The sequence below is a fragment of the Centrocercus urophasianus genome, unplaced genomic scaffold, assembly GCF_019232065.1.
Source record: "Centrocercus urophasianus isolate 14NV4802_14NV808 unplaced genomic scaffold, USGS_Curo_1.0 seq_33, whole genome shotgun sequence".
NCBI lineage: Eukaryota > Metazoa > Chordata > Aves > Galliformes > Phasianidae > Centrocercus > Centrocercus urophasianus.
The window spans coordinates 4,547,320-4,566,515 of NW_024884900.1; the positions used below are offsets into that span (position 1 = coordinate 4,547,320).

A 19,196-nucleotide genomic window follows, 5' to 3' on the forward strand; every position below is an offset into this window, starting at 1 on the left:
GGCTGAAACTGCTCAGAGTGCCCCTGTCAGCAGTGTTGGCTGCCCACACCACGACTGCTGCTGAAGGCCTCGATTGTCACCACATTCCTGCTGCCACGCCAATGCCTCACGCTGCGGGCCTGGTTGGGAGCCTGCAAGGATGTCTCACAGCGGTGGCCTGGCAGCTCTGCACAGCCCGGTGCACGGGAACACACTGTGGGAATGCCCTGTGTGTCTCTCCTGAAGGAAACGGGCCAGCTATGGGAGAGGAACCTTCCCCTCCTGTGGGGACAGAGGCAGAAGGACAAGGGATGGCCTTTCTCTCACAAGGGAATCCCAGGTACGAGGAAGGGGCTGCCTGAGGAAAACCCCAGACGGCCTCACGGCCTCGGGGCTGTTGGGCCCCATAGCTGGGGTCTGCAGCCCCCGGCTGTCCAATCAGAGCCGGCGTCGTGCTGTCACCGTTATTCCTCTCCACCAATCAAAATAGGCAGAGGGCGGGACTGGAAAGGAAGTAGCATTCAACCGGAAGTGTACTCTAGGCACAGCTTCCTTTCTTCTTCCACAGTTGATCCCGCCTCCTGCCCTTTGCGCACTCTGATAGGCTGTTCTCGCTGTCTGTCAGGCTGCCCGAGGGCTGATTGGGCGAGCCCTCTGGCTGCGCACACCGCCCACATCCGGGTCTCGCAGGCGCGGTGGCGGTGGATTGCGCCGCCATTGTTGTTGGGGAGTGCGGGACGTCGCAGCGGCCGGTATGTGCGGGTGGGGCGGGCCTCAGGGACGTAGGAGGGTCCGGTGGGAGCCACGATCCCGCTTTGATCCCGTTCTCCCTTCTCCGCAGGTGTGTCGCCATGGCCGCCGTCTTCCCGTACCGCGGCGGCTGCGCGCCGGTGCCGACCCCGATGGCACCGCTGCCCGACTACATGTCTGAGGAGAAGCTGCAGGAGAAAGGTGCGTGAGGCCTTTCCCCATCCCGCCTCGCTGAACGGGGCGCGCCTGACCCCATCCCGTTGCTTTTCTGTCCCCGCAGCCCGCAAGTGGCAGCAGCTGCAGGCCAAGCGCTATGCGGAAAAGAGGAAATTCGGCTTCGTGGATGCGCAGAAGGAGGACATGCCTCCCGAACACGTCCGGAAAATCATCCGCGACCACGGCGACATGACCAACAGGAAGTTCCGCCACGACAAGCGCGTCTATCTGGGGTACGGAGCTCCCCCTGAGGGGCAGCGCCTTCAGCGCAGGGCTCCCGGGGGCAGCTGTGCTCAGACAGCAGCATCGCAGCACGAGGGTGTCAGCGGGGTGCAGGAGAGGATGAGCTGATGAAGTCGATGCTTGGAGTTCTTAAGGGAAAGCATCGTTCTGAATAGCTTGTAGCTTAAAAGAGGTTTTGGGGGGAGATTATGAACTAATCAGCTTTTTTTTTTTTATTTCATGATTAAAATGTTCTGTGAGCGTTTCTCTGTTGTTTGGGCCCAGAGAACTGTCTTGTGCAAAACACAGTCTGTTGCGTTTGTGTAGAGTTATCCATAAAAACTCATTCAGTATCTTTTAGTGTTATTATTCTTGAATGTTTATAATCTATAACAATCTCTGTGAAGCCAACCAGTAGAAAAAACCATTTGGTAGTGAAATCTGTGAAGCAGAAGGATAGTACAGAAAATTTGTGGGTTCATCACTGAAGGCCTTTATGAGCAAGTTAGCTGAGCAGTCTCTAGGAGTGGAAGGTATGCAGGTAACTGAACTTGCTACAGAGACGTGACTGCTCTCTGGACATGCCTTCCAGCTGTGATCTTCCTTGATTTCTGGTTGTAGTGCTCTGAAGTACATGCCTCACGCTGTTCTGAAGCTCTTGGAGAACATGCCTATGCCCTGGGAGCAAATCAGAGATGTTCCAGTCCTGTATCACATCACAGGAGCCATCTCTTTTGTGAATGAGATTCCCTGGGTTATAGAGCCAGTGTACATTGCACAGTGGGGGTAAGTGCTTTTTCCTTAACTGGGGGGGTGCTGTGAGTGAATAACTGTGCTTCCACAATAAAGGCAATATGTGATGGTCTCTGGTTTCTGCCAGGTCCATGTGGATTATGATGAGGAGAGAGAAAAGGGACAGACGTCACTTCAAGAGAATGAGATTTCCCCCATTTGATGACGAAGAACCTCCACTGGATTATGCTGATAACATCCTAGATGTGGAGCCCCTGGAAGCAATTCAGCTTGAACTGGATCCAGAGGAAGATGCCCCAGTACTGGACTGGTTCTATGACCACCAGCCACTGAAAGACAATAGAAAGTATGTGTCTGCCTGGTAGCACAATTCACTGTGGGGATTTAAGAAAACAAACAACAAAATCTTTATGCACTATGCAAATTATACATATGCAGAAGTGCATTAATTTTGCTTGTATAATGTTGGTCTATGAGTGGTGTCGATGGGATGAGAAGACCTTCCCTCAAGGATAGGAGGGGCAAACTGAGTGCTGTAAAGTCATCCCTCTGTCTTCAGTGTTGAGGGAAGGCAATCAAGGCCTGTCTGTCCAAGCAGGTAAAAATCTGATGTTTCTTGCCACGCCATAAAGATGAAAGCCTGGATCATCTAGATTATATTTGAGTTTATATTTTAAATACAGAGTATGCTTGCACGCTGGAGGCTCTTGAATCTTGTCAGACATTAGTTTAGATATGGAGAGGGAGGGGAGCTGGGCAGATGTAGCTCATAGAAATCTTCAACAAGCCTGTAAATTTTACTTTCCTGTCTCGAGGGGGACAAGAGTTAGCTGTCCTTAATATTTTCTGCAAATAGCAGAAAGGTGAAGGACGAGTTGTCTTCTGGCTGTATTTAATGAGTGCTTTGTTTCTCTGCAGGTATGTGAATGGTTCTACCTACCAGCGCTGGCAGTTCACTCTGCCCATGATGTCCACGCTGTATCGGCTGGCCAATCAGCTGCTCACTGACCTCGTGGATGACAACTATTTCTATTTGTTTGACCTGAAAGCATTTTTCACTTCCAAGGCGCTGAACATGGCTATTCCTGGAGGTCCCAAGTTTGAGCCTCTTGTTAGAGACATCAATCTGCAGTAAGTGTTAAATCTCGGAGTAGAGATAGGCAGTTATCTGGGAAAAGATCATGAGGGTCACTGATCTGTGGTCATGTACCTTTTGTTGGGTTTGTTAATTCTGAGCATTTGCTCTTTTTAGCATTGTGATGTGCTTGTTGCTTTGGACAGTGGTTCTTAGTGTGAAGAATAAGCGAAAGGAAAGGCACTGATGCTGCATCTTTGGTCAAGAATATTTGTCTTTCTGTCTCCCCCAATTGCTTGTGTGACAATTTCTTTTTGCCTTATTTGAGGGATGAAGACTGGAATGAGTTTAACGACATCAACAAAATTATCATCAGGCAGCCAATCAGGACAGAGTACAAAATTGCTTTCCCATACCTGTACAATAACCTTCCCCACCACGTCCACCTGACCTGGTAAGCGCAGCAGTCTCAAGGGTGAGCAGAGGAGGGGAAGCCACCAGCATGCCCTCATACTCGTTATGTGTTGCAGGTATCATACTCCAAATGTTGTTTTCATTAAAACAGAAGATCCTGATCTCCCAGCTTTTTACTTCGATCCGCTGATCAACCCCATTTCACACAGGCATTCTGTTAAGGTGAGTCACTGTCCAGGAGAACCTACGATAAAACCTGTGTGGAGGCAATGGGACTTTGGCATCTTTCTGTAGCCTCGTTTCTGATAATAGTGTAGATGCATGCCTCTTTAGGAGAAAGCACAAGTGCTTTCACAGAGAAAAACCTTATGCAGTTATCAGCTGTTTTCTGTAATTGCTCAAAGCTGTGTCCTGTGGTCTCTAGGATAAAGTTCAGTGCCTAAATTGCAGTGTTGTTTTATGGTCTTCTGACAGGTAGCCAGAGGTAATTCTGTTGACACCTTCTAGAGTGTTTTTTGCTTCTCAGATAATCAGCACTGTTGCACTTATTCCCTGACAAGAAAGAAATGCTTTTTACTCGGTTAACTTAAATTAAGCTGAAGCTTTGAATGATCCAGGAAACAAGCATTGTGTGGTTTGTGGTTTCAGAGTCAGGAGCCGCTGCCTGATGATGATGAAGAGTTTGAGTTACCAGAGTTTGTGGAACCTTTCTTGAAGGATACCCCGCTCTACACAGACAACACAGCCAATGGCATTGCCCTGCTGTGGGCCCCACGGCCATTCAATCTGAGGTCTGGGAGGACTCGGAGAGCTCTTGACATCCCACTGGTCAAGAACTGGTGAGTTCTGCCTGTGGGGACAGTGTATTTAGTGGTTGTGACCTTAGTATTAGTGCTATGCTACAGTGGGGGGAAAAAAGTGATCTTGTCAAGTTTGCCTGGTTTCTAGAGATGTTAGGAGAGTCTGTGGACTCGTTTTTGAAGGAATGTAAGTTATCTGAAAATTTGAAGTCTGTTTCACCCCTAGGTATCGTGAGCACTGCCCAGCTGGCCAGCCAGTGAAAGTACGAGTCTCCTATCAGAAGCTGCTGAAATACTACGTTTTGAATGCCCTCAAGCACAGACCCCCTAAGGCCCAGAAGAAGAGGTAAATGGGACCTATTCAGTGGGGAGCTGCTGAGCTGTGTAAGGGATTCAGCTAATTAAAGACTGTTCTCTCTTCAGGTACCTATTCCGCTCCTTCAAGGCTACGAAGTTTTTCCAGTCAACAAAGCTGGACTGGGTGGAAGTAGGCCTGCAGGTGTGTCGCCAGGGCTACAATATGCTGAACTTGCTGATCCACAGAAAGAACCTCAACTACCTTCACTTGGATTACAACTTTAACCTGAAGCCAGTGAAGACCCTCACCACTAAGGTACAGCCTGGGTGCTTAACAGTGAAGTTTACTTGAAGATTTAAGTGGTAGCTTATGTAATACTGAGTGCAATGACTCAGTTGTCCTGTTGTTGTTCAGACTAAATTGGAGCTGTTTGACTCTTAGGCAACATTGTTACAGAAATGCTGAATCTCTTTCTTTCCCAGGAAAGGAAAAAGTCCCGTTTTGGTAACGCTTTCCATCTGTGCCGAGAGGTTCTGCGGCTGACTAAATTGGTGGTGGACAGCCACGTCCAGTACAGGCTTGGAAATGTAGATGCATTTCAGGTAGGCCTGATTCTTTCTTCTTTTCTTTTAAAGGTGGGGAGGGGAAGTTGTGAGAAGGAATGTCAGGATGGGGTTATGCAGGATGCACAGAATGACTGATTGTTGCAGCGTTTTGGAGAAGAAGGCAGTGGAGAAAGCATGCAGTGTTGTGTGAAATTCTGTGCTGTGCTGTTAGCTTAGCTTACATGAATTGGTTATCTCATGAGTGACTGGTAGGAGCTTTGGGCAGCCTGATGCACTCTACTCCTGGCTACACAATAAGCCTGGCTTCTTGAGGCAATGTGTGTAGCATTTATTGTTATCTCTGACTGTGTTCATTGTGTTCCAGTTGGCAGATGGCTTGCAGTACATCTTTGCCCATGTTGGTCAGCTGACAGGGATGTACAGATACAAGTACAAACTAATGAGGCAGATTCGTATGTGCAAGGACCTGAAACATCTCATCTACTACAGGTTTAACACAGTAAGTTCTGCTTTTCCAGTCAGGTGGTGACTCCAAGTAAACTGACCAACAAGAGGGGTGTTCTGGAGTGTCAGCAAATGAGTTGTTGTTACCATGTCTCTCTATGAGTTGTTGTTACCATGTCTCTCTTCTTCCAGGGGCCTGTGGGCAAAGGTCCAGGCTGCGGCTTCTGGGCTCCAGGCTGGAGAGTGTGGCTGTTTTTCATGAGGGGCATCACGCCACTGCTGGAACGCTGGCTGGGGAATCTGCTGGCCAGGCAGTTTGAAGGTCAGCACATTGTGTAAATCTTGGACACGAGGGGTGTCTGGTAAAGATTAATGCTGTTTGCTTGCCAGCTTAAACTCCAGATTTCTCTTCCAAGTGGTGGTCTGTGCCTGTATTCCACATCAGTCCCAATGGCTTTTGTCCTGTTTAGAGCTCTTACAACACCAGTGTATCCACAGTAGTTTCTAAATGGAAATGGGATTCCCTGCTCCATAGCACTCTGGGGTCAATAGCCTCCTGATCATGTATTCCAACCTCTCCAATGGTGTAGCAGTTGAATTTCTTCTGGCATCCTGCACCTCTGGAGGACACTCCTTTAATACAAAGAAGAGCAGCACTGCTCAGTGATGTCTGAACTGCTGAAGTATTTTGCTTTTTGCAGGCCGTCACTCAAAGGGTGTAGCAAAGACTGTCACAAAGCAGCGTGTGGAGTCTCACTTTGACCTGGAGCTGAGGGCAGCTGTTATGCATGACATTCTGGACATGATGCCAGAAGGGATCAAACAGAACAAAGCCAGAACCATCCTGCAGCATCTGAGTGAGGCTTGGCGATGCTGGAAGGCCAATATCCCCTGGAAGGTAAGTCCCTCTTTTGGCCTTTCTTTCAATTGTAACATCTGTCTGGCTGAACTGCTCTGACAGAGGCTCCTGCTCCTTCTGCCCTGATGTTACTTCTCCCTTCCCAGGTTCCCGGGCTGCCAACTCCTATTGAGAACATGATCCTGAGGTATGTGAAGGCAAAAGCTGACTGGTGGACAAACACAGCTCACTACAACAGAGAGCGTATCCGTCGGGGTGCCACTGTGGACAAGACTGTCTGTAAGAAGAATCTGGGCCGGCTGACCAGACTCTACTTAAAAGCTGAGCAGGAGAGACAGCATAATTACCTGAAGGTACTTCTGTGTTGCCTGAGGTTGCCCAAGTTGGTGCTGTTTCCACAGGCAAACTTTCACTGACTAATCATGGTGTTGTGGTTGTGCAGGATGGGCCTTACATCACCGCAGAAGAGGCCGTTGCTGTGTACACAACCACAGTGCACTGGCTGGAAAGCAGGAGGTTCTCACCCATTCCATTCCCCCCGTTGTCCTACAAGCACGATACCAAGTTGCTCATATTGGCCCTGGAAAGGCTGAAGGAAGCTTACAGGTAAGCACTGGGAAGTGACTGGTTTCTCTAAAGATCAGACATCTGCTCTGGGTAAGGCTTCTGAAACTATTTTGTTGTCCATTATTCCTGGAATCGAGTGCATCGTAACATTTACCCAGAATGGGCAGGTTGAGGCCGTAGGTTGTGGTACTGCCAAGGCTGCCTTCACGGACTCTGCCAATTGGGGCTGACTGTGAATTGTGAGGAATTAGAGATCTTGTCTTGAGCAGCTTGGTTGAGCACTTATCTTTCATCAGTTCAACGCAGCAGGGATTTGTTTGTGCTTCAGTGCACAAACTGTTGTTCTTTCTCACTTTCAGTGTGAAATCTCGTCTGAATCAGTCGCAGAGGGAGGAGCTGGGCTTGATTGAACAGGCTTATGACAATCCTCACGAAGCTCTGTCCAGAATCAAACGACACCTTTTAACTCAGAGAGCCTTCAAGGAGGTAAGGATCATGGTGAAAACCAGGGAATACAAAAAAACTTGCACTGTGTTCAGGTACAAAATGGCAGCAAGGCTAAGAGTGTTCTCTGTCAGGTATAGGCTTCAGATCTACCATCTCTTTTCTAGGTTGGCATTGAGTTCATGGATCTGTACAGCCACCTGGTTCCTGTTTATGATGTTGAGCCCTTGGAGAAAATCACAGATGCTTATCTGGATCAGTACTTGTGGTATGAGGCTGATAAAAGAAGACTCTTCCCTCCTTGGATCAAGCCTGCTGACACTGAACCTCCTCCGCTGTTAGTGTACAAGTGGTGCCAAGGTTAGTGAGCTCTTGTGTTCCATAGTAAAATGAGTTTGTTTGCTTGTTTTATCAGGAGCTTGCTGTTGAAGAGTCCACTCAAAAGCTGAATTTTCATACTTGCAGCAGTAATACAATTTGTTGCTGCACTCCAAGGCTGTATTTTGTAGGTTAACACTGGAGAAAGAGAAGTTCTGTAACATTTGTGGTTGATTATATATATCTTTGTTCTAATTTCTGGATAGACTGGAAGGAAAAAAGAGGCTGAAAAGCACTAGAGAAAATATGCTGACTTTATGCCTGGAAATCTGCTTCTGCACTCAAAACTTCACGTCACATAACAGGACGCATTCATTTGTCTCCTCAGGCATTAATAATCTGCAAGACGTTTGGGAAACAAGTGAAGGTGAATGCAATGTGATGCTGGAATCTCGATTTGAGAAGATGTATGAGAAGATTGACCTGACCTTACTCAACAGGCTGCTGCGTCTTATTGTTGATCACAACATTGCTGACTACATGACAGCAAAAAACAACGTGGTGATCAACTACAAGGTGATGATTACTGTCAGAAAATGCGTGGGCTGTATAACTGAGTGGTTTGTGACCCATGGGTGGTGGTGGCGGTGATGAAGGGGGAACTGGGATACAAGATTTGCTGGGGAAAGAGGTGATTAGGGAGTAAGAAAACCCTGCTGGGCCCTGCTGAAAAGCAGCTGCTCAGATAAATGCTTTTGGGGTTTGTGACAGTCAGGTTTCTCACACTTCTTTTTCCTCAGGACATGAATCACACAAACTCCTACGGGATTATTCGTGGATTGCAGTTTGCTTCCTTCATTGTCCAGTATTATGGGCTTGTGATGGACCTGCTGGTGCTGGGTCTGCACCGTGCCAGTGAAATGGCTGGACCTCCCCAGATGCCCAATGACTTCCTCAGCTTCCAAGACATTGCAACTGAGGTGGCCCATCCCATTCGCCTCTTCTGCAGATACATCGACCGCATTCACATCTTCTTCAGGTGAGAGCTCTGTGGGTCCTCATCTGTGTGGGCAGTTCGTCTGAGGAAGATGTTTGTGTCACCACAGATCCTTTTCTGTTCAGGTTTACAGCAGATGAGGCAAGGGACTTGATCCAACGGTACCTGACAGAGCATCCGGATCCCAACAACGAGAACATTGTAGGCTACAACAATAAGAAGTGCTGGCCTCGGGATGCTCGGATGCGCCTCATGAAGCACGATGTCAACCTGTGAGTGATGAGCCTGGAAACACAAGGAGCAGAGTGGTGGGAAAATCAGTTGTGATAAATAAGTATTTGAGGTTGACAGGCGGGTAATCAGGAAAGGAGGAAGAGATGAGGAGGTTTGTGTCATAGTTTTGACAGAGAGCGATTGGTGTGAGAGACCGTAGTGCTGAGAAAGCAGTGAGAACTTGTCTAGTTTGTATTTCACCTTGGTTTTGGGGCCTGGCCTCACTGTGCCTGCCTTCTGTTTCAGTGGCCGTGCTGTGTTCTGGGATATCAAGAACCGCCTGCCTCGATCCGTCACCACGGTGCAGTGGGAGAACAGCTTCGTGTCTGTTTACAGCAAGGATAACCCCAACTTGCTGTTCAACATGTGTGGTTTTGAGTGTCGCATTTTGCCCAAATGTCGCACCAGCTATGAGGAGTTCACCCACAAGGATGGTGTCTGGAACCTGCAGAATGAGGTAGGGGGAGAGTTTGGCAGGCTGGGAAAGCAGTCCCTGCTTTGTCTGTACCCAGCATCGAAGCAAGGCTTGTACCTGTCTGGAGGAGCACTTGGCAGCGTGTGTTTGGCAGCTGTGTAGCTGAGCACGTTGACAGGTAGAACTAAAATGAATTCGGGAGCTTTCTTTCCTGCAAGGGATGGGAAATTCTTGAGGAGTGATAAGGGAGGACCCAAAACTGCTTAGACTTTTCCCCTCCTGTGCTTTGTAAGTGACCCATAGCCCTGTGCTCTTGCAGGTCACCAAGGAGCGCACAGCTCAGTGCTTCCTGCGCGTTGATGATGAGTCTATGCAAAGATTTCACAACAGAGTGAGGCAGATCCTCATGGCATCTGGCTCTACAACCTTCACCAAGGTAAGGGGGAAGCGAGCTGTGTGACAGAACTTCCTGCAGATGCCTGGAGAACAATCAGTTCTCAAACTGATCCCTTGCCTTCCTTTTTAGATTGTCAATAAGTGGAATACAGCTCTGATTGGCCTGATGACATATTTCCGGGAAGCTGTTGTAAATACTCAGGAGCTGCTTGACTTGCTGGTGAAGTGTGAGAATAAAATCCAGACTCGAATCAAAATTGGTCTGAATTCCAAAATGCCTAGCCGTTTTCCACCTGTGGTGTTCTACACCCCTAAAGAGCTGGGAGGTCTGGGCATGCTCTCTATGGGACATGTTCTCATCCCACAGTCGGACCTGAGGTGAGTAATACTGCCCTATCTGAAATGCCCACGTGATTTAAGAGTTCTGTTAGGTATTTTTTCCCATCAAAACATTTGGGAATGTTAAACCACAACCTGTTACAGAGACAGGTCTTTGCTGTAGGTCATACCAATGTGACTGGTGATGTCCCATTGCTCCTACCTCACTCTTCTGCCTCTGTGCTCCAGGTGGTCCAAGCAGACCGATGTTGGCATTACTCATTTTCGCTCAGGGATGAGTCACGAGGAGGACCAGCTCATCCCAAATTTGTATCGTTACATCCAGCCGTGGGAGAGCGAGTTCATTGACTCACAGAGAGTGTGGGCAGAATATGCTCTCAAGCGACAGGAGGCCATAGCCCAGAACAGGTATGTTTCTGTGTTCAATTAGATCTGTGTGTGCCTGGGGGAGGGTGAGCAGACAGTGGTGAGGAGCCTTGCGTTGCTTGAGTTCTGCAGACCTTGCTGGACCTCTGATATATGGTACAAACTGCCTGCAAAGCATGCTCTTACCTCTGGGGAGGGCATGGACTCTGCAAGCAGTACAGCCTTGGCACAACTGAAGGCAAATGATAGGCCAGGTGGTGCCAGGAAAAGCTGATGTCGGGCCCATTTCCTTAGTTCTGCTCTCTTACAAGGGCAGGCTTTTCCTTTTGGCTGTTTGACATCAGCCTGTTCATAGTGATGGCTGTGGGTGCTTTTCTGAGCTTCCGAGTGTCAGTCATTTTAGAACCTCTCCTGCTAGAGCCTTGAAGTCTGTGTTCTTTCTGTGATCTCATTGCCTGAAATATTAATGCACTGCCATAAAATTGAGAGGTAACAGAGTGTGGGGGTGGTTTTTTTTTTCTTCAGGCGGCTGACACTGGAAGATCTGGAGGACTCTTGGGACAGAGGAATTCCTCGTATTAATACCCTTTTCCAGAAGGACCGGCATACCCTGGCTTATGATAAAGGATGGAGAGTCAGGACTGACTTCAAGCAGTACCAGGTACTGACAGGGAATTTCTCAGTGTGAATTTCAGGCATCATCTTAGATACTGCCCAGTCTGAATTGCCTGCTAGGTACTAGCCAAACCTGTAGATGAGCTGTATCTTCCAGAACGGGTGCATGAGGCTTTTTACTTGTTAGCTGACATTGCTTTGTACCTGAAATGAATGCAGCGTGGCTAAATGATGTGAATGCAGAGCTACTCATTGGTGGGCTGTGGTTTACAGGTCCTGAAACAGAACCCATTCTGGTGGACACATCAACGCCACGATGGGAAGCTGTGGAACCTGAACAACTACCGCACTGATATGATCCAAGCACTGGGCGGCGTGGAGGGGATCCTGGAGCACACTCTGTTCAAGGGCACTTACTTCCCCACATGGGAGGGTCTCTTCTGGTAAGAGCAACCTTGATCTGGCCTTGTGGAGCTTAGTGGTGCACCAGGAGGAGTTCTAGGCTCAAGCTACACTTACTCTGCTGAGCTGTTCTGTTTTCCAGGAGCACACCATATAGTGCCATGCCAGGTACCCTCGAACTGAACTATAACTAGATTCATGCATGTGATTCCATGGAAGTTCTTTACAGTCCTTGCTCCTTATATGCTTGTGCCTCCCTTCTATTTTATTGGTGCATGAAAATCAGCTGTGATTAGAGCATCTGACAAGTTGATTGTCTCTTTAGGGAGAAGGCCAGTGGCTTTGAGGAGTCCATGAAGTGGAAGAAGTTGACAAATGCCCAGAGGTCGGGTTTGAATCAGATTCCAAACAGAAGATTTACTCTGTGGTGGTCTCCTACCATTAACAGAGCCAATGTGAGTATCTGGAATTAGCTTTTAGGAACTTGTGCTGAGTTGAGAGCAGTTAAAGTGGTTCTTTGGGTGAACTGTAGATCTAAGCCTTCTGAACAGCAGCAGTTCTGTTTTCTAAACTTCACCAATTGTGCTGTTATGTGTTCTCACACCTGTTTTCCATTTGCAGGTATACGTTGGCTTTCAGGTGCAGCTGGATTTGACAGGTATATTTATGCATGGCAAGATCCCCACGCTGAAGATTTCTCTCATTCAGATTTTCCGAGCTCACTTGTGGCAGAAGATCCACGAGAGCATTGTGATGGATTTGTGTCAGGTGAGCAGTGTGTTCACTAGGTTTGTTCAGTGCACGCTCACTCCTTGTGTACTAACAGCCTCCTGCTCATGACCATAGCAGAGCAACTCCTCTAGTAATTTGACAGAGAAGGGGAGGAAAGTGGATTTTCCTGGGTGCCTGCTTATGTCTGCGTTGTGGGTAGGCTCTGTTAGTTAAACTGTTTGAACACAGCTCACCTTTGACTGCCTTTTCCCCAGGTGTTTGATCAGGAGCTGGATGCTCTAGAGATTGAAACAGTGCAGAAGGAGACAATCCATCCCAGAAAATCATACAAGATGAATTCCTCATGTGCAGATATCCTCCTCTTTGCTTCCTACAAGTGGAATGTGTCACGTCCATCATTGCTTGCGGATTCTAAGTGAGTGTTTCCTTTTTATCTCTGCAGAGAAGAGCTGCTGAGCTTGTCCCTGAGCAAAAGGCCTTATATCTGGGGAGCCCAGGGCTGATACATTTCTCTGGGTACCCAGGAGGATATAGTCATGCCTGGAAAGTGCAGGGCTAGTATGGGTAGATGTTCTCTTTCCAGTAGGGTATGTGTATTGTACAGTGATTGGGCTCTCTGCCAAAGAGGTGTGCAGCAACTGCAGGAGAGTTCTATGCAAGATCTAATTACTCTGGCTTGCTTTCTTCTTAAGAGATGTGATGGACAGCACCACCACTCAGAAGTACTGGATAGATATCCAGCTGCGTTGGGGAGATTATGATTCCCATGATATTGAGCGCTATGCAAGAGCCAAGTTCCTGGACTACACTACAGACAACATGAGTATCTATCCATCCCCCACTGGCGTGCTCATTGCCATTGATCTGGCCTATAATTTACACAGGTAAGAACTGCACTGTCTGTATCTTAGCTGTAATTGATAGTTTATGGATGTCTCGTAGTGCGTCTTCAAACTGGGCTGTGTTCCAGGCAGGAGCTGCTGTAATAATGGTTCAGCTCACTGATTGTTTTCTTAAGAGATCTCTGTCAGATGGGGCTCAGGGACAGGCCTTGTTTAAAGGCCATCTGTAAGAGGAGACAGCTGTCCTTCATGAAAGAGCAAGGCAGAGGTGTCCCAGCAGGCAGACCTCTCTAGTGTGACAGTTGCAGAAGATGCAGTTCTTGTGGGACTGCTGCACGTGCGTGCTGTGGTTTCCCACTGAGTGGAACAGTAGGGAAAAGCTGTAGCTGAACAGCTCCAAGAACGTCACAAAAGAAATCATCCACTAATAGACAGCAGGCAGAAAGGTGCCTCTCCACTGCACGTGAAGACTTGTGCTGTCATCCTTTCATCTTAGACCTGATGGCAACAATTGTTTGTCTCTGTTTTCCTCTTCAGTGCATACGGGAACTGGTTCCCTGGTAGCAAACCTCTGATCCAGCAGGCAATGGCTAAAATTATGAAAGCAAATCCTGCACTCTACGTGCTGAGAGAACGAATCCGCAAGGGCTTGCAGCTGTACTCATCTGAGCCCACAGAGCCCTACCTTTCCTCTCAGAACTATGGGGAGCTCTTCTCCAACCAGATCATCTGGTTTGTGGACGACACCAATGTGTACAGAGTGACCATTCACAAGGTAAGGCCAGAGCTGCATCTTAAGGGGGAAGGATAGGGGCTGTAAATGTCCTTGGCTCAGGATGGTTGAGGAGGTGTGCCTGAGGGAAAACCAGGAATTAACGCGCACCCAAATCTTCTGCAGTGTGCACAGAGCAGTCCTTGCATTTCCAGCGTAGTTTAACAAGTCAGCTGTTGTGTAAACGCTTGGATAGGCTGCATTCATCTCACTGTACTTTTCACTTCATATTTTCTCAGACTTTTGAAGGGAATTTGACCACAAAACCTATCAATGGAGCCATTTTCATCTTCAACCCTAGGACCGGGCAGCTCTTCCTGAAGATCATCCACACATCTGTGTGGGCAGGACAGAAGCGTCTCGGGCAGGTGGGACCTGGCTGCTTTTTGTGCTTTTGGCAGTGAGGCAGGGACGTGCACTGATGTTTTGGAATACTCAGTTGAGCAGAAAGCATTGCTGAAGGTCTTTCTTCCTGCCTCGAAACAAGTTTGGAGCCCCTGCTGCTAGTGCATAACCTGTGCTCTGGCAACCAGTAGCATGAGGTAAAGTGTAAGAATGCAGACACTGATGTTGTGATGTTTTTGAGCTGTAAAGAGCCTGTGTCAAGCAGCACTTGAGAAATGGTGCTGTGCTCACTGGTACAGCAAATCACATTGCTCTTGGCCGAACATCCTGTGCAGTGCAAGGACTGAGGTGCTGAAGCCAGGGAGGTGGTGTAATCAGCTGTTTTTGCAAGCCAGTCAGGAGTAACTGAACTCTAGGAATGGGAACTGCCCTCTGTGCTCACTGAGAGGGAAATGTTAGGCCTTGTCACCGTTCTGAAACAAGCCATAAATTTATGTTGTATTTTTAGAATTTGGTTTGGGCGTCTCTGATTCCAAGAGGTGTGAAGACTTTGCTGTTAGCTGAGAGATGTTCTTCTAACCCAACTGTCTCTTTGTAGCTGGCCAAATGGAAGACTGCTGAAGAGGTGGCTGCCTTGATCCGCTCGCTTCCTGTGGAGGAGCAGCCTAAGCAGATCATAGTGACTCGAAAGGGCATGCTGGACCCACTTGAGGTAACAAAGCACACAGTGCAATGCAGGGACATTATGAAATCTTCGTGAGGTTGCAGAACAGTTCTGTGTTCCTGGGAAGGGCTTAATCTGGACTGATGTTCTGCACTAGTTGTGAATTAGTTCCTCTTCTCAATAAACTCCAGGTGCACCTGCTGGATTTCCCCAATATTGTGATCAAAGGCTCCGAGTTGCAGCTGCCTTTCCAGGCCTGCCTGAAAGTGGAGAAGTTTGGTGATCTCATTCTGAAGGCTACTGAACCTCAGATGGTTCTCTTCAATCTCTACGATGACTGGCTGAAAACCATCTCTTCCTACACGGTGAGGATGTCATGCGTAACCTGCACTTTGCTTTCCCACAGGCACAAAATAAGAGCCAAGGTTTCAGAAGTCCTCCCATGTTTGCTCCAGAGAGCTTGCTCTTGGTCTGCCTGAATTCTTCTTCACATTGATTTACTGACAATTCTCACGTGCTCTCATTGCACCCAAGCAGAAGAGTGGTGTGATGGAAGAAAACCAAATACACTGCTCTCTTTCTGACAAGCTGCATCTTTTTGTTTTGTTTTGTTTTCTCTCCAAGGCATTCTCACGTCTGATTCTCATTCTCCGAGCACTGCATGTGAATAATGACAGAGCCAAAGTTATTCTGAAACCGGACAAGACAACCATAACAGAGCCTCACCACATCTGGCCAACCCTGACAGATGAGGAGTGGATCAAGGTGGAGGTGCAGCTGAAAGATCTGATCCTTGCTGACTATGGCAAGAAGAACAAGTAAGCTACTGTCCTGCTGCAGAACCCCATCAGCCTTTCCTTATCTTTGTATCATGTGACTTTTTTTTTTTTTTTTTTGCCCTTCCGCTTGTCCTAAAAAGTCTCTGTTTCATTTTTCTGTAGTGCCTTCAGAGCTTTTGTATTTGTGAGATGGATCTGATGTGTGCTGACACGATGGGTTTTCTCTTTCAGTGTGAACGTTGCATCCCTAACGCAGTCAGAGATCCGAGACATCATCCTGGGCATGGAGATCTCTGCCCCCTCTCAGCAGAGACAGCAGATTGCAGAAATTGAGAAGCAAACCAAGGAGCAGTCGCAGCTGACAGCCACACAGACCCGCACTGTTAACAAACATGGGGATGAAATCATCACCTCCACAACCAGCAACTACGAAACCCAGACTTTCTCCTCCAAGACTGAGTGGCGAGTCAGGTAGGAGGGAGGACAGAGCTGTTGCACAGTTGGAAAAGGTGAGATCTGTGGGCCCTGTTACAATCATCTCCTTTTCTTCACAGAGCGATTTCCGCTGCCAATCTCCACCTGAGAACAAACCACATTTATGTTTCATCAGATGACATAAAGGAAACAGGCTATACATACATTCTTCCCAAGAATGTGTTGAAGAAATTCATCTGCATCTCAGATCTGCGAGCCCAGGTGAGTGTGCATCAAGGCTGTTAGGGTGTCTGTGCAGCTTGTGCATGCACCAGTCCTGGGCAGGCAGCTCCCAGGGCCTTGTGGTGAAAGGCTGGGAGCTTGCTGCTGTTTCTGGGCTGGAAGTAGACATCCATTTTGTGGCTGAGTGCATCCCAGGTCGAAAAGGCTTCTTTAGGCCAGATTCAGGTGGCCTGAAGAGCTTTCAGTCCAGAACATAACATAACTGTGATGTGACCTTACTCTAGTGAGGAGCTGCTGGGCAAGAGAAACTTGCTTTAGGACCTGAGGTCTTGCCCACCAACTCTCACACGATTATAGGAGGTCTCTTCTAGGCTTGTAAAGTGGGTGTTTGTTTGTGTTCCTAGATTGCAGGTTACCTTTATGGAGTGAGTCCTCCTGATAATCCCCAAGTGAAGGAGATCCGGTGCATTGTGATGGTACCCCAGTGGGGAACGCACCAGACTGTGCATCTCCCAGGGCAGCTGCCTCAGCACGAGTACCTCAAGGTGAGTTGAGCTTCTGCTCCCAGGGAGGGTGGAAGGTCATCACTTCCATAACAGATCCAGGTGACAGGGGAGTCTTGCTGCCACTCAGCTCCAGTGTGTTTGCCTCAGTAACTCGCCTCTGAAGTCTGCCTGATCTGGGATCAGGTGAAAGGGCGAAGCCTTTAGTCCATGTGTACTTTGTACTGTGCTTAAGCACTCATAAACCTTTCTCGTGGCTTTCAGTTTCTTCTTGTTGAGTGAATGATTTTCACTTTCCATTCTGTAGGAAATGGAACCTCTGGGGTGGATTCATACCCAACCCAATGAGTCCCCGCAGCTGTCACCGCAGGATGTCACCACCCATGCCAAAGTCATGGCTGACAACCCTTCCTGGGATGGAGAGAAAACTATCATCATCACCTGCAGGTGAGAGGCAGCAGGGCTTGTGTGCTGCGTTCCCTTCTTGGGAGCACACTAAGGTCTCAATCTAAAAACGTGGCAGAAAGGGTCTGTTTACTCGTTTCTTCTTTTCCTCCGTCTCAAATTAACGTGACCCCCACCGTCTCTCTGCCCTCCTTCAGTTTTACACCAGGTTCCTGCACACTGACAGCCTACAAACTGACCCCAAGTGGCTACGAGTGGGGCAGGCAGAACACAGACAAAGGGAACAACCCCAAGGGCTACCTGCCATCCCATTATGAGAGGGTGCAGATGCTGCTGTCAGATCGATTCCTCGGCTTCTTCATGGTTCCAGCACAGGGATCCTGGAACTACAACTTCATGGGTGAGCTGACTGCCCAGGGAAGGGGCAGGAAGGGAGGCAGCCTCAAGAGCTTGGGGGAGGAGAAGGAAATAGCTCTTTGAGGGGAGCATTCCTTATGTGCCTGAAGCTTGACCTTCTCTAAGTAACTGGCAGGGTTATATTAGCATTGTAGTCTGACCTTCCCTTGGTGGCCGTACAGGGATGTCAGTTCTTAATGATTTGAGGCAGCAAGAGAGCAAAAATCAGACCTGAGATCATCTTCTGTTGCTGGATTGTAGTGTCTGGTAAATTGCCACTGAATAATTAATGTCTGTCAGGAAGAAGAGATGATAATGGAATATGCAAAAGAAAAGCTGTGCCCAGCAGGGGAGGGTAGTGGGGGTCCTGGAATGAGTACACCAGCGTGGTGAACCACAGCCAGCTGCAGAGGGGATCAGGAAATGAAGAGATGGGCAGACAAAATGCTCGACTTCCTCTACCAGAACGGATCATGGGGTCACTGCTTCTGAATCTCTGAGGGGAGGAGCCGTGGAACGCAGTGTGTGATGATTTTGTGGGTTTGAAACTTCCTGCTTAAGCTGTTCTGCTTTAAAATTCTCTCACGGGTGTAGAGGGCTCCATTAAGCTCCTGATGGGCGGCGAGGACAGGAGGAGCTTCCAGGTGGATGAAGAATCATAGAATATCCCGAGTTGGAAGGGACCTGGGCTGCTGGCTCACATGTGAACTCTTTTCCAGGTGTTCGCCACGACCCCAACATGAAGTACGAGCTGCAGCTCGCCAACCCCAAGGAGTTTTACCACGAGGTCCATCGTCCTTCTCACTTCCTCAACTTCGCCCTGCTGCAGGAGGGGGAGGTTTACTCCGCCGACAGGGAGGACCTCTACGCCTGATCCTGCCACCCCGACAACTCTTAGTACTGTTGATATTCAACATCCTCTCCTGCTTTTCGTGCCCCCCTTCGCGTGTTCACGGCTCCGTTGTCCCCCATCTGTCCCAGCCGCGACGTCCCGTTGGTTGTACCGTCTTAGAGTGGCTTAATAAATTTTTTACAAAGCTGAACGCTGCTGCGTATGGAGGTCGGTGGGACGGCGCCCGCCTCGTCGGGGCGGCTCCGGACGGGGCGGGACGGGGCGGAGCATTCACGGGGCCACGTCCGGTGGCGGCGGGGCCGATGGCGGAGCCAGCGCAGGGCACGGAGCCGCTGTGGCGAACGCCTCCGGGCCGCCTGGCCCCGCCGCACGTCTACCGCATGGCGGAGGCGTTGGGCGCCGAACTGCGCCGTCTCTCGGGCCGCTTTGGACCCGACGCCGTGGCCGGATTGGTGCCGCCGGTTGTGCGGTTACTGGAGCTGTTGGAGGCGTTGGTGGCACCGGTGGGCTCCGAGGGTGAGGCGCTGCTGGCCGAGCAGCAGGATGCGGAGGTGAGCGGGGCGATGCTGGGAGCGGAGGGCTGTCCCCGGTGCCTTCCTCTGCCGCGTCCCTGCGGGCAAGTGCCTCGCGTGGCCCTCCTTCCTTGGCGGCGTTTATCCTCGTGGCGGTGTCCTTGGGGGCAGTGCCGTCCCTTGGGGTTGGCTTAGAGCTGACTGTCCCTCGTTCCTTGGCGCGGCTCA

General features: G+C 49.1%; 1 protein-coding gene across 1 annotated transcript; it reads left to right on the plus strand.

Moving 5' to 3' along the window:
* The first annotated feature begins 820 nt into the window (after positions 1-820).
* On the plus strand, positions 821-18,646 carry PRPF8 (pre-mRNA processing factor 8). Its single transcript, XM_042830177.1, has 42 exons — positions 821-930; positions 1,010-1,178; positions 1,789-1,953; positions 2,048-2,266; positions 2,839-3,051; positions 3,324-3,449; positions 3,526-3,631; positions 4,058-4,248; positions 4,436-4,555; positions 4,633-4,822; positions 4,990-5,109; positions 5,438-5,572; positions 5,710-5,839; positions 6,219-6,415; positions 6,523-6,729; positions 6,819-6,982; positions 7,303-7,429; positions 7,555-7,747; positions 8,094-8,281; positions 8,506-8,744; positions 8,828-8,974; positions 9,222-9,432; positions 9,710-9,826; positions 9,917-10,164; positions 10,354-10,533; positions 11,017-11,152; positions 11,380-11,549; positions 11,834-11,963; positions 12,130-12,276; positions 12,495-12,655; positions 12,933-13,124; positions 13,620-13,857; positions 14,094-14,222; positions 14,798-14,911; positions 15,055-15,228; positions 15,488-15,681; positions 15,874-16,113; positions 16,197-16,338; positions 16,704-16,844; positions 17,110-17,249; positions 17,405-17,607; positions 18,323-18,646. Exons 1-42 carry the CDS (start codon positions 831-833, stop codon positions 18,475-18,477), a joined length of 7,008 nt encoding a protein of 2,335 aa, XP_042686111.1. The 5' UTR covers positions 821-830; the 3' UTR covers positions 18,478-18,646.
* Positions 18,647-19,196: the final 550 nt, after the last annotated feature.

Bases quoted from the DNA above. Each gene is read 5' to 3' on its own strand.
- PRPF8 (XM_042830177.1), top strand. From the start codon at position 831: ATGGCCGCCGTCTTCCCGTACCGCGGCGGCTGCGCGCCGGTGCCGACC. The intron at 7,748-8,093 runs GTTAGTGAGCTC...TTGTCTCCTCAG, and splicing joins AGTGTACAAGTGGTGCCAAG to GCATTAATAATCTGCAAGAC. The intron at 10,534-11,016 runs GTATGTTTCTGT...TTTTTTCTTCAG, and splicing joins GAGGCCATAGCCCAGAACAG to GCGGCTGACACTGGAAGATC.